This window comes from Eubalaena glacialis, chromosome 13, assembly GCF_028564815.1.
Source record: "Eubalaena glacialis isolate mEubGla1 chromosome 13, mEubGla1.1.hap2.+ XY, whole genome shotgun sequence".
Lineage (NCBI taxonomy): Eukaryota > Metazoa > Chordata > Mammalia > Artiodactyla > Balaenidae > Eubalaena > Eubalaena glacialis.
Window position 1 is genome coordinate 16582172 of NC_083728.1, and position 27610 is coordinate 16609781.

The 27610-nt window shown below is 51.4% G+C and overlaps 1 protein-coding gene across 2 annotated transcripts; it reads right to left on the reverse strand.

Moving 5' to 3' along the window:
* On the reverse strand, nucleotides 1-27198 carry HNF4A (hepatocyte nuclear factor 4 alpha). Of its 2 annotated transcripts, none has more exons than XM_061209785.1 (10): nucleotides 27018-27198; nucleotides 22957-23131; nucleotides 21755-21849; nucleotides 16184-16290; nucleotides 15335-15490; nucleotides 11383-11470; nucleotides 10332-10487; nucleotides 7650-7886; nucleotides 4379-4501; nucleotides 1-3273 (listed from the first exon to the last, which is right to left on the reverse strand). In XM_061209785.1, exons 1-10 carry the CDS (start codon nucleotides 27130-27132, stop codon nucleotides 3131-3133), a joined length of 1395 nt encoding a protein of 464 aa, XP_061065768.1. In that variant the 5' UTR covers nucleotides 27133-27198; the 3' UTR covers nucleotides 1-3130. The 2 variants fall into 2 exon arrangements, with proteins under 2 accessions (XP_061065768.1, XP_061065767.1); XM_061209784.1 differs by having other exon boundaries at nucleotides 4349-4501.
* Nucleotides 27199-27610: the final 412 nt, after the last annotated feature.

Sequence of the window (27610 nt, forward strand, 5' to 3'; positions counted from 1 at the left end):
TTTAGAAAACATATGCGCCATTTATTTTTTTTATAAACTTTTGTTAAAACACACAAGAGTAAGAAATCTTTTTTGCTTCTTTGCCCCATTGGGTGGCAGTGACAGGGGCTCAGGGGACAGCACAGGACCCAATGGCATCCACACCCACTGGAAGATGCTGATCAGTCCGGCGGGACACAGCCCACTTCCAGAAATGCTCGATGTAAATTTCAAAATTCATCACAATCAAGGCAAATCACAGAGCGACTTGGCAAAAGTAATTGACTTGGTCATCACAAGAAATCGAGGAGCGTCTATTTCCGACGGTCTGCTCCCCTTCGTCCACCCTCAGGAGAGCCATGTGGGTTCTCGAAGCTGCTGAGAGCTGCCTAGAGAAGGGGTTGTCTCAGTGGAGGAATTACAGGGTCCGTGCTTGCCCTCCCAACCCTCTTTTAGTCCATTAGATCTTATGTTTTAGGACCACGACTCAGGTAGTGAAGAAAAAGAAAAAAGATTTTCCAGTGTGGTGTCGTGTCCTCAGTTTAGAGTCAGAAAACTAAATTCTCTGTTTTGTGTTTCCTGCTTTGCAATAACATTATTAAAGTAGAATGGATTTCTCCTCCAGGGAGGTTGATTTGGGGCCGAGAACTAGCCCCCTGGCCCAGAAGATTGTTACTGTTAAAAGCCACTGCTACCCTACCCCACCCATGGGAAATTCTTATCTCAGCTTTGCTCCCAAGACAGATAGAGACCTGGGCAACATTGGGGCGGGGCGGGGGGGGGGGAGGGGCAAAGAGGGGGAATGACAATTACCAGAAATGATTCCAGCTTCCTTACCTTGCCCCAGACTAGTCTGAGCACCCTGGCTGGGGTTTCTGGGGAAGCGCCCCAGGAATAAGGGGTGGCTGAGGAAGCACAGAGCACCCCGAGCAGGAGACAACCTCTCCTGGGACTGGGGACTTGGCTTGGTGGAGCGGGAAAGCCAACCCTGATAGCACTGGAGATGCGGCAATTGCTCTCGGACATGCTGCCCCAATACCCTTCATGCCTCTTTCACAAAAAGGAACACTCACTAGTGGTGAAATCTGGGGGCACTGGGGTGCTGCCTGCATCCACTCAGAAGGGTCAGCCCTGGGCGGAGGGTAGGTAGTCTGACTGTTCACTCTCCTCCCTAAGCACAGCTCCAATCCCAGGACACATCTCTGTAATTCCTACTGGCCAGTGGCACTTTCCAGAATTTTCCCAAAGCCTCCAAAATTCTGCATGGATGAGGTGCTGGCTGTGCCATCCTGGGGTTTAATGGTTCCAGAAGGTACCCTGAGTGATTCTCCACAGAGCAGGTCTCAAGTCCACTCCTTCTTACCTCTCCCTTGCTCCCACCCAAACCATCCCACCTCTAGAATGCCAGGTCACATTGGTCGATCTCCCAATGCACCGCTGAATGCCTCTTCCCCAGACTTGGGGAGCGAAGAGAAAAGGGATCCAGGAGCCGTGAATTCTCCTTGTTTATCAGCAAACAGGATTCTGGACCCGAAGTGGACTTTAGTGCAGCCTCAGGCCAATCTTAGTCCTAGGGGTGGGCAGCGGTCCTGGAAAGAATGAGGCTTTGGCTTCTGAGGCTGCTGAAGGGGGCAGGAAGTCCCTCTACTCAATCCCAGTGAGGACAGAAGGGCCTTTTCAGAGAAGATTTTCAGCCACCGAGGTTAAGAGCTCCTGATCCGGGCAGACCTGGGATCAAGTCTTGACTTGGTCACATACTAGCTGTCTGAGTTCCAGAAAAATGACTTAACCTCTTAGATCTCAATTTCATCTTCACTAACGATCTCTGGGTAGTAGGGAGGATGAGAGGAGATGGTGCAGGTCAAGTGCCTTAAGACAGTGCCGGGAGGAAGCACTTGAGATAGACCCTGTGGAACAATTCCTCCTTGCTGCCACTCTGACCTGAGGTTCACCCATCTGTCTTCTCCATCCCCAGCTTCATCTCTCTCACCTGGATGACATCATCAGGCCCCATCTGATGTCTCCGCTCCCTCCCAAACTTCCCACCTCTGTAGGACTGCGGTCTTCAGCTCCTGAAAGCTCAGCTCACTGCACATCCCTCCCCGGCTACTCACAGCCCGTGGACCCAAGTCGTCAAGTCTCAGTCTGGCATTCATGGTCCCCAGGCTGTCCAGCGTGCCCCCTCTGCTCCAGACAGGCCCGTCTTTTATCATCTCCCTCCACACCCTCCTTCTTACCTCCCCGCCTTGCCCAGGCTGTTTGCTCTTCTTTGGAATGTCCTGTCTCATCTGCTCCACCAGCTGGAATCCAGCCCTTCCTTAAAGGCCTGGCGCATAGTCTACCCCTTGCTGCCTTCTCTGACCAGTCCAGCCCTCCCCCCAGGTCCCGGCTGCAGTGTCCACCCTGGACTGTTCTCTCATTTTTGGCCGCCTGTAGGGATCATCATTTTTGGCTGCCCTCTGACTCAAGGGCTCCACTCAAGTCCCTGAAGGAGGAAAGAGCCAGGGGTTAGAGGAGAAATGGCGTCTCCCTTCTCGACAATCTCCTACACTGCGCCTAGCTCCAGTCGGTGCTTTTAAAATGTTCCCGGGATGACTGGGGGAGTTGTTTGCAAGTCTTCCTCAGCCTCTGGAGAGGTGGCTTTGGAGATATTAGGATGGCTGAGGAAGGTGACAGTGGCGGTTAGGACAGCAGAACAGGGATGGGTAAGGTGCCACCGTCTGACCCAGCCTAGAAGGGCTCTGTGTCTGACAATGTGGCAGTACTAGGGACGAAGTACCAATCTGAGTAGGGAGGGAGCCACGTTTAAGCAAGGTCTCGTGTCGTCTCCAGGCAGCAATCCTTCGGGGGTGAAGAAGTTGGGGTGAAAGATGAAGGGAAGGCAGTGGCTTCGGCAGGAGAAAAGTTGTCCAAGGCAGCGGAGGATGTTTCAACTGGGGTCTCCCCAAGTCACAGCCCCGTCACCAGAGCGGGTAGTGAAGGGTGGCAGTGGGATGTGACCTGTAGCCCAAGTTCTAGGGCCCTCGCCCTTTCCATTACTGCTCTGGGACTGGCCCTGTTGTCACAGCTTTCTTCACTGTGACCAAGTGACCATCAGGGGCTCTCTGAGGGGGCCGGGGGGCCGGCAGAGCCCCCTCCCCCTAGTGACTTGCTAGATGACTTCCTGCTTGGTGATGGTCGGCTGCGGGATTGCAGAGGGGGGCTTGACGATTGTGGCGATGGCTCCTGGCAGGAGCTTGTAGGGCTCAGACCCCGAGCCACCTGGCGGCGAGGGCTGTGGAGTCTCAGGGGTGGCTGGAGGGATAGAGAGACAGACAGGGGCTGCTCAGAATGCCAGCCCTTTGGGGAGTAAACAAAGAGTCCTGGGAAAGTTCGTCCCCCTCTCTGAGACTTAGTTTACTCTACTACAAAATGAGAGAATTAGACTAGATTCTCTCTAAGGTCTCCTACGGCCCAAACCTTCTGAGTCCCAGATCACCAAGTCTAAGTTCCATGAGGTCTGGAAGGCTGTGGCTGGGTCAGGTTCTGTGATCAGAACCTTTTGCCTAAGTCCCCATAGCCCCCATCTCTTCCATCATTTGATATGGAGACCTCGGCTGCTGCTCTAAAACCAGGGCCCAAGTTGACTCTCCCTATGGACAATGGGACATGTGACAGGAACATCCTTTCTTGGAGAAAAGGAACAGCAGTAGATGAGACACAAGGGTCTGGCTAACTGGCTCGAAAAATACCATTTCTTTGATCTTTAGGCGGCTGAGTAACAGAAACTAACGGCCCCAGCCCCATTACCAGTTCAGAAAATAATTTTGACTATGACCCACTTGGCCAACCTTATTCAATGGCCAGCTTTCCCAAAGGACAATCTCAATGAAATGCAACCTCATTTTAGTGGACCACCTCATCCCAATGATAATCTTACTCTTTGAAGAACTTTGCCCAATGACAAACTCACTCTTGTGAGATGTCACCTCTGAGGACAATCTAGCCCAGTGGAGGTTCTCATCCAATGAATAGTCTCACCTAACTGTCTAATGGGTAGCCTTACCCAATTGGGCAGTCTTACTTCAATGAACAATTTTACTTAGTGGACAACATCACCTAATGGAACTCTCACCCAATGGACATCCTCACCCAATGGGCAGCCTCACCCAGTGGATTGCCTTATCCCAAGGGCCGCTTCATTCACTGGAGACTGTCAATCACCTCACTGAATAAACAGCCTTCACAATGGACTGTCTCACCCCTCATTCCCTACCCTGGAGCACAGAGAACTGTTTTATCCCATTTCCCATCTTCTAGACCCGACCTTCTCCAGATTCCCTCTTGGGCCCCAACCTCACCCCTTCCTGGGTAAAGCCCAATTGCCCACCTGCCTGCCCCCTGGGTCGGGGCCACTCACACATCTGTCCGTTGCTGAGGTGAGCAGGCATCGTGTTGGCAACAATGACGTTGGTGCCCATGTGTTCCTGCATCAGGTGAGGGTGCAGGGGGTGATGGGCATGAGGTGCATCACTGGAGGACCCTGCAGGTAGAAGGGGTACTCAGTGAGGATGAAGAGTCTGGGATAAAGTCCGTGGGCCTTGAGGCACCATCTTCCTCAAGTGTGGCCGATCAACCCACCCATCCAATACTGACGGTGCCTATTGGGTTTCTGTTTCCAGGTTAGTAAACTGGGGCTTCCATTCCTATCCACAGGCTTCATGAAGGTATTGAGAGGACCCAAAAACCAAGAGAATAAAGTGATTTGAAAGAAACAAGGAGCATCTAAAGAAGCTGTGAGATCATTTAAATATTGCAGCAAGCTGTGTATTGATTACATGTTAATATGATGGATTCAATCCATGGCTCTCAAAGCCCCTTGGTGTGCAAGTCCTTCAACCATTTGGTCCCAACTCACCTTTAAGCCTCATCCCCTACATCTGAAGCCCAAATGACCTACTTATAGCATTGATGTGTCCCCTGTACTGTCCTAGCTCTGTGCTTTTGCTCCTGTGTCACTTCCACTAAAGACGCCTTCTACCTCCCCTTCCCCCGCCCCCCCAATATCCCTAAGTCCAAATTCCAGCTCACATATTTCCTCCTTTGGGAAGCCTCTCCTGATTCTCCCCAGTCCAGTAGTAAGTAAACCTCTCCTTCCTTGGAATTCCCATCGTCATTTATCTGTAACCCATCTTTTGGGAACAATCACTTCTGTCTGTGAGCATTACAATTACAGGTCTATTTTTCTTCTCTCTTTGAGGTCCTAGTAAAGTGTCTGGAACACAGTAACTGCTTCAAAAAATGTGTCAGAGAATGACAGTACCATATATATAAGCTTTGGTAATAGGCTATGTTCACTAATATGACAATGATGGAATTTTAGGGCTTGCAAGGGGCCTCTAAAGTATACCTGTTTCAATGATAGCTATCAATTATTGAGCACCTATTATGTACCAGGTACTGTTTTACAGCACTTTTCATGTTTGACATAATTCAATCCCCACAACAATCCTGTATAGTGGGTATCATTATTAACCCATTCTACATATGAGATTATAGGACCCGAAGAGATTAATTATCTTACTCATGTTTATCTGGCAACAGACACAAGCTCCTTCCTGATCCTGATCTCAGTGACACGTGATTCATTATGACCCCATATTCACAGGGTCAAAGTGAGAATGAAATGAGTTTCCATATGACAGTGGTTCTCAGCTGGGGGTGATTTTGGTCCCGCAGGGGACCGTTGACAATATCTGAATATTTGTCACCACTGAAGGAGTGATACTGGCATATCTTGGGTAGAGGCCAAGCATGTGGTTAAACAAGGTACAGAAGAGCCCCCTCAGCAAAGAATTGTCCAGTCCCAAGTATCCGCTGAGGTTGAGAAACCTCGTCCTTGGCCATCACCAGTAACTGTGTCACCTCCAAAATCTTAAGTTCAATCATCTTCACTTAGACCCTCCCTCTTACCTTTCCAGCTCACTTCCTCTAGTACCATCACTGCAAAAATTCTTCAGCCCTATTGAGGCTGTCATTTCAATGACCCCCACTTTTCACTATTGTCACCCGTCCATATTCCTCTTAGTTCAGCCAAGGTTCCGTGGCCCATCATTAGGATCACTCCCTTGCAATCATCCTCAGCTATCTCCCAGGTCCCCTTCTTAGCAAAACATTTTCAAAGGGCAGTATACTCTTGCTATCTCCACTTCTCCACTTTCCAACTCACTCACTCTGTAATACCCGCTCCCCTGCCTCAAATCTGGTTTCCTTTCCCACGGTCTTCTGACACCGCTCTCAACACAATCGCCAAGAGCCTCCTTCTCCCTCCTGTGGAATTTAACACCATTAAATGCTCTGTCCCCACTAAAACGCACTCTTCTCTTGGATTCTGGGACTCTGCCTGGCTTTTCTCCTTTCCCCCTGGCTAGGCTTCCTCTATCTCCTTCTTTGGCACCTAGTTTCTGGGACACCATGAAGCTGCCTCTCATCCTCACCTTCGGGCTTGTTTGAGCAACAGAGTCAAACATCCATCTGCCTCCTGGATAACTCAACCCGGATACCTAACAGTCATCTCAAGCTTAACTAAAGTCTAAAATGGATCCCTCACCACCACCACCATCCCCAGCCTCCAACTGTTTTATCTCAGTCTTTCCCATCTCAGTAAATTACTCCACCACCATTCCTGTTCCTCAAAGCAAACATGTAGGTTTCATCCTTGACTCTTCACCTTCCCCTCACCACCCCCATCTGATCAATCAGCAAATCCTGTGGGTTCTTCCTCCAAATAGATGTTCAAGTTCATCTATGCTGATCAATTTCCAGTCATGCCTTAGTCCAAGCCTCCTTGTCCTTCCCCTGATTGGAGACAGTGACATTTCTCAGGGGTTTCCTGTCTCCACTTCGCTCCCCTGAAATTCACTTTCTACCCAACAATCAGGATAGTTTGTTTAAAGCATTAGTCTGATTTTTCAGTCTTCTTATAAAAGTAGTGATGAGAATACAGTGCAAATTTCTGACCATAGCCTCTAAGACGATGTTTATGATTTGGTTTCTGCTCAATCTCCACCTTCATCTCATGTAACTCCTCCCGTCTCACAACCTTATCTTTCTTGAAGACACAAGCCTCTCCTGCTTCAGGGCCTTTTGCACTACATCTCTTGAAATGTTTCTCTCTTGGCTTTTAAATGTTCTCTTTCCTTCCATCAGGTCCGTGGCATAAAAGTCACCACTTCAGTGAAGTCTCCCTTGGCCAACCTATCTAAAGAGGCCCCTTTTCAGTTATACTCTATCATATTACCTGGTTATTTCAAAATCTGTAGTTGCCCTCTTTATTATATACTTGATAATCATATGTTTCCACGAGCCCTTATACACAGTGGCAGGCACATGTACACTCATACACACACACTCATACACAACCTCCAGGAGGACAGAATCTTGTTCTCTGCTGAAACTCCAGCACTTAGAACAGTGACTGGAACATGCTAGCTTCTCAGCACCTGAATTAACAGACCATTATCCCCATTTTCCTGATGAGGAAACTGAGGCTCAGGTAGGTAAAGGGATTTGCCGAAAGCTACAGAGTGAGGAAGTGATGGAGCTGAGAGGTGAACTCAGGTCTGCCTGAGGCTTGTCTCTTGGAGAGGCGCCCCGCCCACCTCTCATCCCTTCCTGGGCCGGACACCGACCTCCCAGCAGCATCTCCTGCAGCAGGTTGTCGATCTTGGCCATGCCAAAGAGCTTGATGAACTGGATCTGCTCGATCATCTGCCAGGTGATGCTCTGTAGGGTGGGCAGCAGCAGCAGCAGCTCGCCGAAGCGGCCGCGTGAGTCGTACTGGCGGTCGTTGATGTAGTCCTCCAGGCTCACCTGCACCTGGGAACGCAGCCTCTTGATCTTGCCCGGGTCGCTCAGCCCCTTGGCATCTGCAACGGGAGAGCTTGTGCAAGGGAGGCAGTGGGGGCCACCTGGAGCATCTGGGGAGGTGGGACCCAGATGTCCCCTTACTCCTGGGGCCCTGATATGGGGGACCTCGTGGCCCAAGGTCACATAGGGAGTCCCCAGCAGCGCTGGGGCAAGGATTCACGGTCCTCAAGAACCAGAGTGCACTAATGCAAGCTGTAGCTTCCTGGACTCAGGCAGAAAAAGGTTTCTGTCACATTTCCTAAGATGCAGGACTGGGAGAAAGGAGTGGAAGATGGGGGGCAGGACTTCAGGAACACACCCAAGAGGGTACCTTGCAACCGTCTCATCTGAAAGATGGGGAAACCGAGGCACGGAACAAGGAAAGGACTTGGCCCAAGCCACACAGCCGCTTGTTGGCAGATCCATGATGTGAATTAGGGCTCCTGACTCCCAGGTAAAGTCCCACCATCCAGACCTCAGCACACACTGCTTCCGCTGCCTTAGAATAGTCTCCCCTCTTCCCTGCTCCCTTGCCTGTGTCGTCTTGGGGTCTCAGCTTAGTTTACACTTCCTTCGGGACGCTGTCTCCATTCCACCCTCCAAAGTCTGCACTCTCAGTGTCCATGGTGTCCCCAAATTTCTGTGGCTCTTCCATCACTACTGAGCACACAGGATGTAATTATCTCTTCCACTAGACTGTGAGCTCTGTACAGGCAGGCATACGTCTCTTCTGTCTTTTTAAACCCACCACTTAGCACCATGTGTTGTCAATATTTGTTGAATAGATAATTAGATGAGAGGATGGGTACATGGACGGAAGGATGAATGAATGAATGAAAAAAAAAATCAATGGATACATTCTAGATCCTTAACTAAGAAGGTGATTCAAGTGGTCATCCAATAGTTAATCTCAACCATCATGGAGGTAATACATTTATTTCCTCTTTTATTTCCTCTTTTATGGATAAAGTAAGCAGCAGAAAGAGAACGTCACCTACATTTCCAGTCCAGGGTTTTCTCTTCTGGGCCACGTTTGTGCATTCTTTCATTCAGTCAGTAAATATTTATTGAGCACCACCCACATGCCCGGCCCTGTCCTAGGTCACCTGCCCGTCCGAGCCAGGTTGCTGACCCTGACTCAGCATCAGTAATCCTGCACATTTTACTGAGCAGTTACTATCCATCTAGCTCCGTGCCAAGCACCACAGGGGATGCAGCCTGGGCCAGGCTCTCGAAGAAACTAGAACTGGAAATCTTACCCCCTCAAGAAACGGGGAATAGCGTGTGGTAGGTAGGAACATGGGCTTGAGAGCTGGATAGTCTGAAGTTCAAATCCAAGCTCTGCCATTTCCTGGTTGTGTGACCTTGGGCAAGTTAATCAATCTCCCTGTGCCTCAGTTTTCTTATCTGCAAAATAGTGATAATAACAATTCCTACCTCACAAGTAAGAAAGCGAGACCATCCACAGGAAGCGCTTAGAACGGAGCCTTAGTGAGCACTCCATAAGCAGTGCTCATTTCCTCTTTATCACTATTTTTACTAGAGGCGATCTCCATGCAAGGAGGGCCTGGCGCTAAGAACAGCATCTGGCACACAGTAGGTCCTCTCTAACACGGAAGGAGGGAAGGAAGCCAGCAGGCTTTTGCAGCCCAGGCATCCATCTTGACATTGTGAAATGAAATCACACTTTGCACAAAGATACAACTACAACAACGTTGTATAAAAGTGCAGGTGGAAAGTCAGTAGATGGAATGGGGAGAGTGGGGTGCATTATCTTTATCCTGCTGATGAAGGGTTAGGAGATACTGCCTACAGGTAATGGGACAAGAAATAGAAGCATAAGTGCAGGACATTATAAAGGTGAACAGTAGAGACATTGAAGTAGCAAGAAAAATAGATTAGGAGGATGGGGGAGAAAAGATGGGAGTGGTGATAGAGAAAAGTGCAATCCTCAACTATCACAAGAGGAAAAATATGTTCTAAAATGGATAAACCAAGAAATAGAAGGGTTAGCATTTTATTTACAGCTGGAGAGGTAACTGCCAGAAGAAACAGTAAACAGAATTGGAAATGGTTCCCCCATGGGGAGTAGGCTTTGGACAGGAAAAGTGTGGTGGGGAAGACTACTTCCATTTTAAATGTGTGTAAATATTATTTTGATAAAAATTTTTTTCAGGGAAAGAAAAGAAGGATGGTAGGAGGTAAGGAGCAGAAAGCAGGGAGGAAGAGAAAGAAGGGTAAAGTGGGAAAGAAAAAAACCAAGCCACTGGAGTCAGTGCACCCTATCAAGTCATTTCAGCCCTTTGAGACTTGATTTTCCTCATCTGTTAAATGGAGCTAATAGAAATGGCTCCTGGTTGATATACTAAAGAGATGAGGTGGTAAACTCAGGGTACATAACCCAGTAGGAGAAGTTTGACAGAGGGTCTGGAGCATCAGGGGAGGGTGGGAGGTGTGGGCTGTACCTGGGTCAAAGAAGATGATGGCTTTGAGGCAGGCGTACTCGTTGTCATCGATCTGCAGCTCCTGAAAGGGCAGCACCAGCTCATCCAGGATGCGCACGGACACACGGCTCATCTCTGCCAGCTCTGGGCAGTGCCGAGGGACGATGTAGTCATTGCCTGGATGGGTTGGGAAGGAGAGGGGATGGGGAAGCCACCTGGGTGTACCCCTCTGCCCTAGCTTTGGACAAGCCCTGCCATTGGCAGTTATAATGCAGCTGGTGCCCATGGGAGGAGAGGCCCTTGGGGATTGTCACGCCCATTTTACAGATGAGGAAGCTGAGGCCCAGAATAAAGGAATGAGTTGTTTGCAGTCACTGGACTGGGCCTGGAGCCTGACTTCTTAGGAGCCCTTTCACATCACCCAAGCTCCATTCCTCAACATGACAACAGACCCACAACACTGATGACATTAAAGGGCCACTTGGGAGGCATAAAAGCACCAAGGATAAGGGCTCAGATTCTGGAACTAGACTACCTGGGTTGAGTCCTGCTTCTACCACTGACTAGCCAGATATATTTGGGTAAATAATCTTCTGTGCCTCAGTTTTTCCATCTATAAAATGGGAATAAATTACAGAGCTTACCTCATATGGTCGTCATATTAAAGGAGTTAGTATTTGCAAAGTACTCAGACTAGGGCTCGTGGTGTGCCCTATATAAGCATTTAAAATAATAAACAAACATGCTATGAAGGCATAGGTGACATAGGCTGGGGGTTTGTGCCATTCCTGGATGTCTTTTGCTCCTACTCCAGAAAGTACATCAGAATGCACAAGTTATTCCAGGGCTAACCTTGACTGTGCTCTAACTTGCATGCTGGGGAATTTAATTCTTCGAGTCTACATTTCTTTGCATCTGAGTGGGGTATCCAGTTGAGAATACTGAGGACAGGACCATTCCTGATATTTCTCCCTCACTCCTGCACACTACCATGGAAATCTCCCGTGCCCGGGTGTGCTCCGTGCTGGGCACACCCTCTGCAGAGCCCTGGCTGGGCAGGCAGTATCCTCACCTAGAAGCAGAACGTCCTTGAACACCATGGAGCGCTTGGTGGCTCCGAGCAGCAGGTGCTCGCCAGCATGGGCTCTGAGCAGGGCCACCTGGAAGAGAGAAGGGATGGCGTCCGGTGTCCACACCCCTGGGAAGGTGTCCGCACCCCTGGGAAGGCTGCTCCCAGCCAAGTCAATGACCCTGGGCAAGTCAGCTTAATGCTCTCCTTGCCTTTACCTGCCTGAATTATAAAATGGGTATCAGAAAACTGCTGCCTTGGGACTTCCCTGGCAGTCCAGTGGTTAAGACTCCGCACTTCCACTGCAGGGTGTATGGGTTCAATCCCTGGTCAGGGAACTAAGATCCCACATGCCGTGCAGTGCGGTCAAAAAAAAAAAAAACAAAAACAAAAAAGAAAGAAAAGAAAGAAAAAGAAAAGAAAACTGCTGCCTTCCTCCCATAACGGATAAAACTGCCTGGAAGGGTAAAGAACATGTGCTCAGAGCCGGGAGACCAAATGCTGAGTCTGTCCTTGAATTGCTGTGTCCAAGGTAGCTAGCTGCTCCCCTCTGGGCCTCATCTGCATGGCTGGTAAAACTGTAACAACACTCCGGGTATGTGGGTTTTTTTTAGCAGAGACTTAAAGGCTTTCATCAGACTCTCAAGAGGGTCTACAAACCCAAAAAGTTCTAAAACTTTTAGAGCTTTTTCTGGGGTCCTGAATTCCTACCCATGGATCAGCTATGAAAGATTATGAAGACTGTTTTGTAAAAACGCAGATTCTTAGGCCCCACTGCCAGAAACGCTGATTCTGTATGTCTGGGGTGGGCCCAAGAATCTGAAATTAACAAGCTCCTTGGCTGATTCTGATGCACCGTTGTGTTTGGGAAATCATTGCTCAAGAAGATGTCCAGGGCATCCACCCACTTGACGCTGGAAGATTCTAGATTCTGAGAAAGCGTTATAAGAATCTGGACATGGATGTTGCTTCCCGAGGCAAAGGTGTGAGCACTGGTCCTTGGCAGGGGATCCGCTTGACCGACCCCTTCCCTACAGAGAGGACAGGGAGGCCTTGGAAGACTGAAGTGTGAGGTGGGAGCCCTGCCAGCGCACAGGAGGACATTGCTTGCCCTTTCAGAACCACCTGCTTCAGTGCTTGCATGAGGACCAAAGGATGGGGCTGGTCAAACAGTAGCAGGCTGGTAGCCTCAAGGATCTTATCTGCAAGGTTGGGTTAGGGAGTTTGGAAGTTTTTTAGCAGGCTAAACTAGGAAGCAAAAATGCTTTTATTCATTAATTCATTGGATTGCTCATTCTTGTAGTCATCAAATGTTGAGTGCCTACTAAGTGCCAGACACTTGTTTGGGGACACAATGGTGAAAGGAAAGAAAAGGAGGGAGGGAGGAGGAGAAAGAAAGAAGGAAGGAAGGGAGGGAGGGAGGAAAGGAAGGAAGGAAGGAAGGAAGGGAGGGAGGAGGGAAGGGAGAGAGAGAAAGAAAAAATAGATTGATGGAGGGAGGGAGGGAAGAAGAAAGGAACGTGAGGGTCATGTGATAAAGAGCAATGGGGCAAGAGCAACTGCATTCGATGAGATCATAAAAGGCCTCTCTAAGGAGGTGAAGTTGTTCTAAGGCATGGAGGATACCTGGCACATAGTAAGCATTCGATAAGTATTTGTTTGAATGAAGCAGGAAGGAATAGGTGAATGGACGAGCCAACTACTTAATATCCTCTCCAGATCGAGCCCCTCCTACAGCCATGCCCTTACCTCATCTGTTCCCCCATGGTTAAGCCTGGTGAGGGTGACAGGAAAAGAGGAGAAATGGCAAACAGCCTTGGAGGCGAGAGCTCCCTCTCCATGACCAGGGCAAAAGGAAGCCAAAGGATGCTGATTATCGAGCACTTCCTATATGCCAGGCACCATGCAGGACTTTCGTCACTTACCCCAGTGCCTCTGCAATCAAGAGGCAGAAGACCTGGATTCACACCCTGTGGCTGCCTTGTTCTGTGACCTTGGGCAAATCGCTCTTTCTCTCCAAGCCTTAGTCCCCTTATCCAATGCTACCCAGCCTTCTAGGTTTCAATGGGTTGATGTCCAAGACAAACCAAGAAGCAAACAAACTTGGAAGGTGGTTCCTGGGGCAATGTCGACAGACAGTGCCCCCAATTCTCCCAGGTGTGCCCCACCCATCTTGGGCAAGATGAGCTCCTTATACACCATGAATGGGGAGCTGGGAACCCTCCTGGCCCTGGGTCTAGCCCCCTAACATGGTGGCTGTTCTGGGGGCGGGCAGGCAGGGGGGTGGTAATGTTAATGATTATTCTGTGTTACTGGCCACCCATCACTGCTCTCTGAGAATGCTCTGAGCCCCAGCCAGGAAGGTTTGGGTGGGAAATTGAGGTTAACAATTGCTTAGCTTGGGGGGGACCTTGTTGCCCTGTTGAGCCCCTGGGAAGGAACAGGAGGGATTAAACATTAATGCAGACTCTCCAGCAGAGGGGACCAGGGCCAGAACATGAGGAGCAGGGGAAAAGGCAGGGGCAGCTCAGCCAGGATCCCTGCCTTGTCATCCCTGCCAAAGCAGAGAGGAATCCATGTGAGAGGGCATCTGATCTAGCCCCCGTATGAGGGTGAGGACCAGCCAAACCAGGGTTTTCACAGCGTGTCCCACCAGGTGATACTAACGTACTCCAGGAGAGCCTGGGCATCAGAAGACTTCGAGAAGCCCTAGGCTTCCTAAAGTTCCATAGCTGCCTTGCCTGAGGACTTCTCAGAAACTTTAATAGACTGACATGTGTTGCCAATCTTTTGTGCAAATGTGCAAAACAGAGAAGCAAATGCACCAGGAGCTGGTACCTGGAACACTATCCATCGGTGTCCCTCAGCTTCCCTTGGAGCTGAGAAGGTGACCCAGTCCAGCTCCTCTTTCCCAAACAGGGAAACTGTCTGCAGAGGCCTCGGGGGTGCCCTGGGCAGGCGCTACCATTTACAGTATCTCAGAAACTCAATTGCCCTCAGCCCCCGCCCCTTCAGCCCCCTTTTTCCCCTGGGACATTTTTTGGTATTCCAAAGAAGGTACTTTGGGAAATAAAATGCTGAGTTAAACCATCTTGGTGGGATACAAGGAAGAAACTGACACTTAGGGAGGCCTGCTGTGGCCTGGGACTGTGTAGGTGCCCCATTACATGATTTACGCTTTTCAAATGGTAAGTGGGAGATTGGGATGGACATATACACACTACTATATATAAAATAGATAACTAATAAGGACCTACTGTATAGCACAGGGAACTCTACTCACTACTCTGTAATGGTCTATATGGGAAAAGAATCTAAAAAAAAAAGTGCATATATGTATATGTATAACTGATTCACTTTGCTGTACACCAAACTAACACATTATAAATCAACCACACTCCAATACAAATTTTTTAAAAATAGCAATGTTCTCAATCCTCCCAACAGCTTTCTGAAGTGGATATTACAAGTCCCACTTTACAGATAAGAAAATGGAGGCTCAGAGAGAGAAAGTAATTTGTCCAGGATCACACAGAGAACCTATCTTAGAGCAAGGGCTCAAGCCCAAACCTCCTGATCCCTGCCCCTGAGCCCCTACCAACATCCTCCCCAGGAGAGCTGCCTGGGGCAGTGGTGCAGTGGCTACTAGCCTGGACTTTGAAGCTTATCTGCCTGTTCTAATACCAGCTGTGTTGGACACTAGCTGTGTGATCTTGAGTAAGTTACTTAACCTCTCTGTGCCCCAGTTTCCTCACCTATAAGATGGTCATAATAGCACTGATCCCCTAGGGTTGTTGGAAGGATTAAATGAGCTAATATTTATAAAGTGATTTAAACAGCTCCAGGCACACATGAGCACTATGTATGTTTGTTAAATAAAATCAAACCAGTCCAAGGCTATATCCCAGGTGGGCCAGCAGGGCCCGCACTGCCCGCAGACCGTGTTCACCCTCACCTGGTCGTCCAAGGGGAGCTCACAGAAAGCTGGGATGTACTTGGCCCACTCGACAAGCACCAGCAGCTGCTCTTTCATGGACTCACACACATCCGCGATGCTGGCGATCTTCTTTGCCCGAATGTCACCATTGATTCCAGAGACAGGGGAGGTGATCTGGGGGAGATGAAGGAAAATGCTGGCGATGGCCGGGCCCTCCTTATATTCTCTGTCCCCTGCACAGAGCCCCCGCCCCGGAGAGTTCTCCTGCCTGGAAAAGGGGAGCTGGACTGTGGGTGCCTTCTCAGCTCTGAAGGAAGCTCAGGGAAAACCGGAAAGGGAGGATGCTGAGGAGGCAGTTACAGGGGAAGAAGCTCTCTCTGGGCCTTTATCTGCTGCCTGCCCCCTGCCCCCTCCTCCACCAGCTCCTTTGAACCCCAAGGAACCCCTCAGCCCTAGAGGAGAAGCAGAGCAAAAATCCTCATCCTCATCGGGTAAGTGAAGAAACCACTGCCCAGAGAAGTGCTGTGACTTGCCCAAGGTCACACAGCAAGGGGTTGGCTGAGCCCCATGTGCTACTCTGTCCACTTGTCCACTCCTCTTTTCTCTCGGGGCTAAGCTGAACTCAGGCCCTCAGCAAGAGAGAAAACTGCTTGGCTTGCAGAATGCAGGCCCCACAGGGCCCCTGAGTCCCGGCTGTGGGTCTTTGCTACTAAACCAGCTGAGTGACCCTGGACTCAGTTTCCCTTCTGCGATAGCTGAGGGCCCTCCCATCTGCTGCTCCAGGGCCTGGCTGGGGAGGTCAGGGGTGGAGCAGAGATTCCTCTTTGGGGTGAGGGATCCCCAGGTGGGTGGAGGGTCCCCCGGTACCTGCTGGGACAGGACCTCGGCCTGCAGGAGCGCGTTGATGGAGGGCAGGCTGCTGTCCTCGTAGCTTGACCTGCGAGTGCTGATCCGGTCCCGTTCATTCTGGACGGCTGTGAGGAGGCAGAGAGAGGTGGGGGTGGGGGGCTCCCGTGACATGAGGGGTGGCTGAGGAGCAAGGGGAGGTGGTTGAACCCAGAGGGAAGGACTGCAAGGCTGGCCTGGAACAAAGGAAACAGGGTTGGAGGTGGGAGTTGGGGGGGGGGTGCTGGGGAGTGTCCAGGGGGCAGAGCCCAGATCAGCATGTGGGAATGGGGGAGATGGGTCCTGACCCAGCTTGTGGGAGAACTTGCCAAGCGCCACAACTGCCCTGCACACAGCGGGGTGGCTGTAGGAGTGACCCAGCCATCAATGGAGGCACGCAAGGTCGTGATGACTTGGCAGAGGGCTGAAGGTGGGTCTTGAACTTTGAAGAGGGGATCTGTCTAGATGGCAGGCTTTCAAGCTCTGTTTTGGAAAAGGGTCCCTTTCTTTCCAGATGAAAGTGTATAAAACAAGCAAAATGAATTGCTCTGGGTGACGGAGATGGTCAGGGATTCCTGAGTGTGGAGGCAAAAGGCCTGGACAAGGGGATCTGGAGGCCCCACCTGCCCTGGTGGTCTCAGCCATCAGCAGGAAGTGCATGTGCTCTAGACAAACCTTCTCAGGAGCAGCTCGGCAAAGCTCTGGCTCCCTCCTGACCGACTGCGGGGCTCCCTGCCAGGAACTCAGAGATCCAGGGCCTCCGTCCACCAGGGCCTCACAGCCCCCGGGCATCCCCATCCTGGCCTAAGATGTAAGGTGGTCCTTCTGCTGCCCTGGCCTGGCCCTTGGAGTCCGGGAGGCCTCACGGTGGAATGTTTTTGAAGCTGGAAGGAGGGAGGACGAGGCGGCAGGAGACCTGGGATCCTGTCGGGATTCATCCCTCACTCTCCATGCGCTGGTGGGGGTCACCTCCCCTCTCTGGGCCTCAGTTTCCCCATCTATAAGCTTTTCCCTCCAAGCCTGCTCCTCGGAGTCTTTCCCATCTCAGGAATAGGCAGGTTCATTCTTCCTCCCAGCCTGGGAGTCTCACTATATGCCTTTTTTCTCACTAACCCATCGGCTCACACTCCAGATTCCATCAGAAATCTTTACAAGATCCATCTGCGGCTCCCACTCTGGGCTGGGCCCTGGGGTAGTTCAGACCCTCCTCACTGGTCACTTTGCTTCTGGCCTTGCCCCTGCAGTCTGTGCACCTCTCGAAAGACAAAGGGATCCCCTAAAACCCAACTCAGGTCATATCCCTCCACTGCTAAAAAGCAGGACCTCCCCATCCTACCTGGAGTAAAAAGACAATTGCTCACGATGGTCCTGTTTCTCCCATCTCGCTTTTATTCTCTCTGCCTGTCAAACCTGCCTCCCCGCTGTTCTGGGACTCACTCGGCCACTCTCCCTCAAAGCCTTCGCCGCTGCTGTTCCCACTGCCTGGAATTCTCTTCCCCGTGCAGCTAAGCTGCTTCTTCTTCATTTACTCATGTCTTTGTGCAAATATCACCGTCTCAGAGACACCTGCTCTGACCATCCTGTCTGATGTGGTATCCCTCCCGCAGGCTCTGCCCTTTCTCCGGCCTTATTTTTCTTCTTGGTACTTACTCTCTGTTTCTTTCTTCACTCTCTGTCTCTCTAAGAGAAGAAAAGCTCCAGAAAGCCAGAACATCATCCCTACCGTCCGCTGCTGTAGCCCCAACAAGTAGAACAGAGCCTGGTGCACAGTAGGTGCTCAATAAATATCTGTTGAGCGGCTGAAAGAAGGCGCAGGATGAGACAAGCTCTGATTCTTGGGCACATCCTATGCCCCGTTTCTCAATGGAACGCTGACATTCCCGCTATTCAACTCTCTCCTGATTTCACACATTGTTGAAATCAGAGAATGAAAGTCAGATAGTGTACAGGGAGCCCGGGAATTTAGTGGGATATGATAGAGGTCCCAAGGTAAGAAATCTCCTCTCCCCAGACCCACCATCCTGGACGGAGGCCAGCTCCCAGCACCGCTCCCCTGCCCGAGTCCCGCCCCGACCGCGACACCCCTCCCATGGCTACCAGCCCGCACCCACCAGGGCGCCAAGTGGCGGCCTAAGAAAAGGGCTGCTGTCAGCAGCTGGGGATTGGGCTCCTCAAGGTTAGGCCGGTGTTATCAGTGCCCGGCGCGAGCTCAGTCACGGAATGATGTTTTCCAAATGTTTGCTCAGTATTAGCAGGGTCGGGGACCTAAGGTAACTTCTATTGAATATTAACCGGCCCGGGCAGAGGCGGAGAGGAGGACGAGCCTGTCTTCCAAGAGAACCCCTGAGTCGGGGCGTAGGGGGGTGCTGGGCCAGGGTTCCCAGGAAGGGCCTATCAGACGGCCCCTGGCCTACCGCCAACTTGCACCTCCTGTACCCCTGGCTCTGCATCCTGGGCTGGATTTCCGACGCCAGGAGTCAGACATTTGCCCTGGGTCTGCCAGCAGGGGCCCAGGCAGGTGTAGGTTTAGAGGAAGAAATTTGAGACCGGCTGTTGAGCCCACTGATTCCCCAGATTTCTTCCCAGAGTCTTTGTTCTTTCAGGGAACCCACTTCTGACCACCGTGGAATAGCCTCTGGCCAAACTTATATGACTTTGAGATTTAGAGCCCTTCCCTGTGGTCGAGAGGAAGTTTCAGGAATCTAGACCGAGAAGGTGCCTCCCAAGGCCATCACTACTAGTTTTCATCCAGGGACCTTGGTGTCTGCTCAGCTCTGGGGAGCCTGAGCTCTAGTCCTGCCTTCCCCCACCCGCGAGCCAATCACATCACCTGTCTGGCCTCAACTTCCGCATCTGTAAAATGGGGAGGGGGTAGATCTGATGACCTCGTATACACCTGACTGGTCTATAAATGCTACGTTTGCGGCCCATACCTTCCTGTCCTCAGAGACAACTTTTGAGTTTTAATCCCTGGATCTTCCTAAGGCCAGCGAGGAAGGGAAATAAAAACTGGACCCAACTCTCCTGATCACTGGGGCTTCCACTGAGAATCTCTCTTGGCTTTGAGAACCTCCCACCAGGCCGAGGAGGGGTGTTGGAACTATAAGACTTAGGTAGAGCTAGTAATGTCCTGACTTCCCAGAACTTGACCACAGTGGCAATGGAACACGTTGTTACCCTGGCCTGTTCTCAAAGCAACCAAGCAACTGCATGTGTCATGATCTCCTGGTTAACCCAAGCATGTAAATAAGCACCAACCTTTACTAGCTCACACTCACTTGCCATCGGTCAATTCTCCTATCCTCCTAGAGTAACGCCACTTTCTCCAAGACGAGAAGCCATTGGCTATTCTCAAGGCTAAGCTAAGGCAGAATGGCCGGGGGCTCTCCCTCCCCTTCCAGGAGCCAGGATCCGGGCCTGCTCCCTCTGTGGCAGCTCAGTGGGAGGATCAGGGAACAAACACACATGTCCTGGTGGGCAGTATGTACTTGTACAGGTAGATCAGTGGGCGTAAAGCTAGACTCACAGAGCTGGAAGGGTTCATTATCCACCCCTGTCATTTTATAGATGTGAACACTGGAGCCCAGATGGGGCAGAAACTTCCTCGAAGTGACACGTGAAAGTGACTCTGAATGTTTAACAAGAGACATCTATAAGACCATCCAGATGCAGGACCAGGCTACCTACAGCCTAGGAAGGTAGCCACCTGCTCAGGTGAGCTGCCAACCTTTCTCCCACCTGCCTGTCACAAGGCCTGGAATTTTAACACGAGAGATTCATTCTCTCAAACCTAAAATCTTAGGCTGTCGGGGTGATAGAATCACTGACTCTTAGAGCCCTAGACTGTTTGGCTCTTAGACTATAGCTCTCAATCTTTTTCTTGCCTTCAGCTCTTCATACATGCCTCATATTCCCATTCATAACATTTCTTTCTTTCTTTCTTTTTTTTTTTTTTTTGGCCACGCTGTGCAGCATGTGGGATCTTAGTTCCCCGACCAGGGATCGAACCCGCGCCCCTGCATTGGAAGCACGGAGTCTTAACCACTAGACCACCAGGGCAGTCCCCCATTCATAACATTTCTCATTCCACAAAGTCGTTCTCAAGTTCAAGGTGAGAGTGGCTCAATCCCATTGATAACTGGGTAAGGGGAGAGCAGGGGGGCATCTGCCTTTTGAAAAAGGCCCTCCCCGACTTTGAGGATAACTGAGGTCTGGATGAGAGAATTGTGTTGCTGCGAGCTGGAAGGGGCCTTGGAGACCACCCACTCCTTCATGAGGATCACAGGCCCAGGTTTCCCAGCAGGGCTAGTGAACTCTAAGGGCTCTGTAGGGATGAGACCCAGAAGATATTTCCCAGGGAGGGAGAAGAGAAAACAGGGGCTCAGAGGTAGAGTCGGGGAGGGGAGACAAGCAAAGCCAAGTTCCCGTCCTTCTCAGTCTGCTCGGGGAAGGCTGGGTCCCAGGATCCTGCTGCGGGGTAGGGTGGGTGTGTGTGTGTGTGTGTGTGTGTGTGTTTGTACAGAACTAGACCAAGGGTTTTTGGCTGCTGTGCCACAGCTGCAGGCTGGAAGTGAAGGTCTGGGAGCCAGTCCCAGGGCTGGGAAAAGTGAGTTGAGCAGAGAAGGAGACAAAGAGATTTGAAAATGAACTCAAGTTACCCAGAGAAGCGGTTAAAAGATGTTTGCCTCCTGAGCTTAGGCTGAAAAACTTTTAAATATTCCTGGGGTCCGGAGGGCACAGTAGGCAGCATTGAGGGATCGTCCAAACAGCAATGAACTCGGGTCCAAAGCTCTGGGTTCAAACCTCGGAGCTTGTCTGACCAGCTGCGGGGCCTTGGGCAAGTTGCTGAACCATCCTGGGTCTCAGTTCCCTCGTCCATGAAAAGCGGGAAGGATAATAGTGCCACACAGGGCTGTCATGAGAATGAAAGGAACTATCAACTGTGGAAACGCCCAGCCAGGGGATTGGTATCTGCTGGTGGCAGGAGGCCAGGGAGACCCGAATAAACATTGTGCCCCAGCGTTCCCATCCTCCTCCACCCAGGATGAGTCCGGGGCCTTGTTCCCTTTTCCTAGAACGGGAGGACGCTGGGTCACCTGATGCCCAAGAAGGAAGATTAAGAAACTGCTTGGGGAGGAAGCTCAGGTATAGAACTCTCCCACCCCCACCCCCATTCCCATTTGCTGAGTCTGGGTGGTGGGTCCATGGATGTTCGTAGTGCGATTCTCTACACTTTTCCTAATGTTTGAAATAGTATATTAAGAAAAAAACACCCAACTTGGCTGCCTTGTGTTGGTAAAGGCAGGCAGGGGTGGTGGCGCTGGGAACCTGAGTAGCTGAAAGTGGGAGCTTATCTCTTGGAATCTTTCTCAAGACCAAGCCCAGCCCCTCCCTATGGTCAGATTTTCAGGCCCTCCCTCCTCTCAGCCATTAGCCAGTCACCCTGGGGCCTGTCACCAAGTCATAAAGTTGTGGCCGCAGTTGTAAACGGCTACTGGGAGCTTGTGGGTGCAGGTGGGACAGTGGGGTGGCAGCGGGAGGGCCGAGGCTCACCTTCCTTCTTCATGCCGGCCCGGAAGCACTTCTTGAGCCTGCAGTAGCGGCACTGGTTCCTCTTGTCTTTGTCCACCACACACTGCCGGCTGAATCTGGGGAGGGCTTTGGACGGTTGGGTAGAGAAGAGACAGCCTTCCCCCTCCCAGGTCTGAAGCAGGATCCTGGCCATCTGGTTGACCTCCAGCCTCTTTGTTCAAACCTTTCATCCCAGGAGTTCTGCTGCTAACCAACCAGGAGCTGGAAAGGCCCTATGGACTCTCTGAGAGCCCAACCCTGTCCCGCTAAACATGGGGAAACTGAGGCTCAGAGAGGTGACACATGGCCTCAGATCGCTCAGCTGCAAGTACAAGGCACTGCTATTTCCAGCATATCCTATAAAATCCCAGAGCCCAGAGTGGGCTCCTGATTGTGGATCAGTGTCAATACTTGGTCCACATAAGCCACATTCCGGGGGGGGATATGGAATAGAGGCAGTACCCACAGTGGTTATGGGTGGGACCCTGAGTGTCGATCTGGGCTCTGACATTGATTCAAGCTGGGTGACCTTGGGTAAATTCCTAGTCCTCTCCAAGCCACAGCTTCCTCATCTATAAAATGAGAATAATAATAGTAACGACCACAGAGGGGTGTTGACCGGTGAAAATGAGATAATTACCTTAATGGGGCTCAGCACACAATCTGTTCATAGTAAGGGCTCGTAACTGACAGCTACCATTATTTTATTATTGTTGTTACCCAGAATGTGAGACGCTTTGAAGGAGGGATCTCCAAGGCCTTGACAGAGGTGGAAAGGCTGGGGCCAATCCCCTATTTGCCCCAGAAAAAGCACCAAGTTGGGGGATGATCCTCATCCTCTGAGGCTTCAGAGAAGGCTTGATCCTAAACCTCATGGGTCCCCATTTGCTAAATGGGAAAAATAACAATGAGTTTCTGGGAACAGTTAATACAGGCAAAGACTCAGTATGGTGCCTGGCACATAGTAAGTACTCAATAAATGTCAGTCAATGGCTTTATGATCAATAAATGAAGTTTCTAGAATAGATGTTCCCATCTGGATCTGCAAGGACTAAGAAATCAGAGGAGGCTTGAAGGGCTTGAAGGGCAGATGCCTCTGGGACCTATTCAGAGAGAGGACAGACCCGGGGGGACATTAGCCCAAGTGCACCCATTTCCCAGCTGGAGAAATCAAGGTTCCTCACCTGCAGGAGTACATGTGGTTCTTTCTTACACTCCTCCGGAAGAAGCCCTTGCAACCGTCACAGCTTGAGGCACCATAATGTTTGCCTGTGGCCCGGTCCCCACAGATGGCACACAGGGCGCTGACACCCAGGCTGTTGGGTGCGTTGAGGTTGGCACCTTCTGACGGGGATGTGTCTGCACCACGAAAGAAAAGAGTGAGGACACAGGAGGGGCAGAAAGTCACCTCCCGGAGGCCCTGCTCTCCTGGTGGTTTAGGTTCAGAAACCGATATGAGCATTGTGGGGATCTCCCCAGGGCTTCAGCCTCAGCTACACCCAGGTGCTGTTATACTTCCTCCAAGAACTTGGGCAAGTTCCTCGGCATTTTGGAACCCCCATTTTGCATCTATAACTTAGGGATGGTTGTGACACTGACTTCACAGAGTTGTTTGCAAAGGTCTGCTCCTCCCCATTGTGGAGACCGCTAGCCCCAGCTTTCTCTGGGAAGGAACGAAAACCTGGCTGTCTCCTAGGATGCATCCAACCCTTGTAGACCCTGATTGGCTGGGCGGAGGGGACCGTGGGAGAGGCAAATATTCCCCCAGCATCTGCCCAGAACCAGGTCCTGTTCCTTGTTCCTCACTGAGTGAACAGGTCCGGGTGGCTCTCAGCTTGGTACCCAGGGGCCCTGAAACTCTCCCAGGCAACAGGAAGACATACATCAAGGACAGTGGCTCGTTTGCCCTCCTGGGAGGATCATGGCAAGGATCTGAGCACCTCATAGCAAAAGCTACTGCATCTATGTAAACGTGAAGAGGGAAATAAGAGGCAGGTGGCTGGGGTCCTGGGTACTAGTACTGCTACCAACTTGCTTGTGGCCTTGGGACAAGCTCCTTTTCCTTGCTTCAATTTCCCCTGGGCCTCAGTTTCCCTAACTGCAAAGAGGGGCAGTTTGACTGGTCCAGTTGTTTTCAATTTTTTTTTAATTTCAGCAGCTGAACCCTCTTTTTTGTAAGCAAATCTTCCACCAAGGATAGACCTCTTAGAGAAGATGACAAACACTATCGACCATCTCCCCAGAAAAATGCCTACATACACACATCACACAAAGTCATACACACACGTGTTTTCATAGAAACCCTGAATCCAATCTTGAATTCCTAGTGAACATCTAGCTAAGAACTGGAGAGGGATATAGTGCTTTAGTTAAGAGCACAACCTCTATGGCCCTTCTGCCAAGTTTAAATCCTAGCTTGCCCACCTCTTAGCCGTGTGACCTTGGCTGCATTAATTTACTTCTCTGTGCCTTCATTTCCTCACGTGTAAAATGGGGAACATGATAATCCCTAGGTCTGTTATGAAGATTCAGTGAATGTGTGAAGTGCTTGGCACATAACCAGCACTATATCAGTGTTTGTGAAGTGAAAATTTTTCTGCAGAAGAAAACTCTGGGAGCAGATGACTTCCAGTCTCCAAGCACAAGTGGACATCTCATTGCTGCTGTGGCCTAGCTGAACATCACCTAGACTCCCGAGGGTGCCCAGGACTGCGGCCCCCTCCACTTGGTGAATTATTCCTGGAGATGGGGATAATTGTTAAGCTGCGTTGGTGCCCTTTCTCCCTCAGCCTTGCCTCCTCCAACCCCCAGGAGAGCTGACCCCACAACTCAGGCGGAGGCTGGGGGAAGGGGCTCCCATATCCTGGGCAGGATAGGCTGGGTGATGCCAAGTATATCACCCCACTCCTGGGGTCAGCTGATGGCTCCCATTCTCCAGGTGAGAACATCAAGGCTCGGAGAGGACAGGACTTGCCCAGAGTCATCACATTGTTGTTAAGTAGAGGAACCAGATTTATGGTCCAGGTGTGAGGGCCAGTGCTGGCCTCTGGCCAGTGCTGTCCTTATTGGGGTGTCTGCTTGGGCCTCTGATAAACAAGGACTTCTGCCACTTCTGAATCAAGAATGAGAGGCAGGTAGGGAGCTATCTTTGGAGCCTTCAAGCCTCCAGCCCAGGATGTATGCAAAAGATAACCCCAACTCTCAGCCCGCTTCAAACTCCAAGGGACTCTTCTTAGAGATGCTCAGAGTTCCTGAGATGACTCATGCGGGGTCAGGACCAGTTACCAGCGCTAAGCACTCAGGTGCCTTATCTTATTGGATCTTCTGGTTAGCCCTGGGAAGCAGGTGCTATGATTTACTCCCATTTTACACATGAGAAAACTGAGGCTCAGAGAGGAAAATGGCTTGGCAAGTTCACACAGGTGGAAGGATTTATGCCAGAATTTGAGCCCCGATCTTTCTGGCTCCAGAGCTGGAGGCTGTTCTGTTCTCAGAACAGCCAGTAAGGAGCCTGGCCTCTGTCTCAGGAACACACAGTTCTCGGGAGCTGGAGATGTGCGCTTTGAAGGGGTGATGGGGGCAGCCCAGGGCTGGGCGGTGACCAGGTGTGGCAGCACACACTATCCCTCTGGGGTCACACAGACCCTGCCTAGTGCAGCAGCTTCTTGTTTACCATTTCCTGTGTGTTTCCCCTCAGTTCCCTCACGTGATCCCTGGACACTCCCAAAAGCCGGCCGTCCAGCAAGCCTCAGGTGACTAAGCCCATTTTGTAGAATATACAGAGGCCAGGAGAGGGGAGGTGACGTGCCCAAGGTCACACAGTGAGTGAATGGCAGGGGGAGGCGAGCAGCTGGTAAGACTGACCACGGGCAGTGCTCACTGACCACGGGCAGGGCAGACACCTCTCTCTGGCTGAGCTGAGCTGACCCAAGTTCTACAGACCTCAGCTGAAGCCGCGGAGCCATGGAAGGAAGGCAGGTGGAAGGCCAACCTCGGCCAGCTGCCCCCTCTCCTCTGAGGCTGGCCTTCGAACAGTCAGGTCCCAGCATCCTGGCTTCCAGGCCTCCTCCCTTCCCCCATCTCTTTGTGCAGGAGACCATCCCCCCCACCTTCAAATGTGCTCTATGGGAGCGTATGTATAAACCTGGGGAGAGACACACAGGCAACACAATCTGCTCTGAGACAAATGGACCTGTTGCTGATGTGAATCGCATTTGTCGAATGGCAACCCTGCACATCACGTGTACACAGCCACATGTGCTCTGGACCCCCGAGGGCAGGGATGCACACACATACACAAGCAGGTATAAATAGGGGCACAAGACAGGATGCCCAAACGGGACATACACCCAGGAAGCTCGGGGCACACAAACCAATCCACATCCACAGACCACGTGTGCAAACATCCACAGACACACGTACACACACTCGTCACCGCTCACGGACATAAGCAAGACAAACACAGGCATCCCTAGAGACACCAACAAACACAGACCCACTCAGTGAACAAATGCAACTAGAAATAAGACACAGAACACGCACACACAGACAGGTGAACACAAACATGCAAGCGGATTCCCGGAAACACACGTTTGCAACACACTGCCACCTGCCCACACGCGTACACGGAAACTCACGCACGCACGCCAAGAGGAGGTCACGATCGCACACCAGCGCGCGCACACACGGCACACGCACTGCTGATCCGCGTCTCATTTAGCAAAACCTCCCTGAGAACTCCATTTTCTCTGAGTGCGGCGTTCACCCCAGGAAAGTCCCAAAGATGCCCTGAAACACAGCTGTGCCTCCATCCACCATCCCCAGGGACAGGACATACCTTTCCATCTCTCTGGACCTAGGCCCAAGGGGTTCAAGAAGGGGCCATGTTGGACCAGTTACTGGAGCTGGACGCCAGGAGGAAGCTCCCCATCAAGTCCCCGCTCCCAGTGACATGCTGAGCGGGGACAGCTTTAGTAACAGGGACGACAGGGGCCTGGCAGGAATACCTGGGACCTACTTTTGCTGAAGATTTGCCCTTGCAGCACCCCCCCAACCCAGAATACCTCTGGTCACTGTACCTGGGCACATCTGCTTCACCTGGCAACACCTGTGCTCTCACCTATGGGACCAACGTGCTAATCTATCGTTCTCCTCCCAGTCCCAAATTGAGTGCTGAAGACTCGCTCCCGTACCTGGGCATATCTGCCCCCAACTGGCACACCTGGGCACACCTGCCCCCACCTACCATTGCCCATCGTCAACACCTGCACATTCTCAAACTCCAGGGTGGTGTAGGCTGGGTCCAGCGCAGCACTGTAGTCGGCCATGTCCATGTCGACAAGGGTTTTGGAGAGGCGCATCCTCCCCTCTTCACACCTCGGCCACCTGCCCTGCCCAGGATGCCCACCCCAAAGGCTCTGGGCCGAGCCCCAGCCCCCGCCCTCCGCCCTCCCACCGCCTCCTCCCAGGTGCCCTCTCTGCCTTCCTGCGTTTCAAACCGTCCTCTGGGAGGATCTGCCGGGAGTCTTGGCCTAGCCCCTGCGAAGGGGTGGAGGCTCTGCCGGGGAGGGTTGGGGGTTAATGGTTAATCGGCTCCCCCACTGGTGGACCGGCTGGGCGGGGCCACAGGGATTTGGCTGTTTGTTGGTTTCTGGCTGACCCCCCGGAGTGCTATTACAACGGATGGGGCCCCAACTCCCCAGTATTGTGTTATCAATTCTGTAAGATGGGCACACTAATTCACCAGCCCCCATTTGACCCTGACTCAGCCACCCTCCAAGTCACTGTCACCCCGAGTCAGGTTGATATGCTCACATATACCCTGGGACACTGACAGCC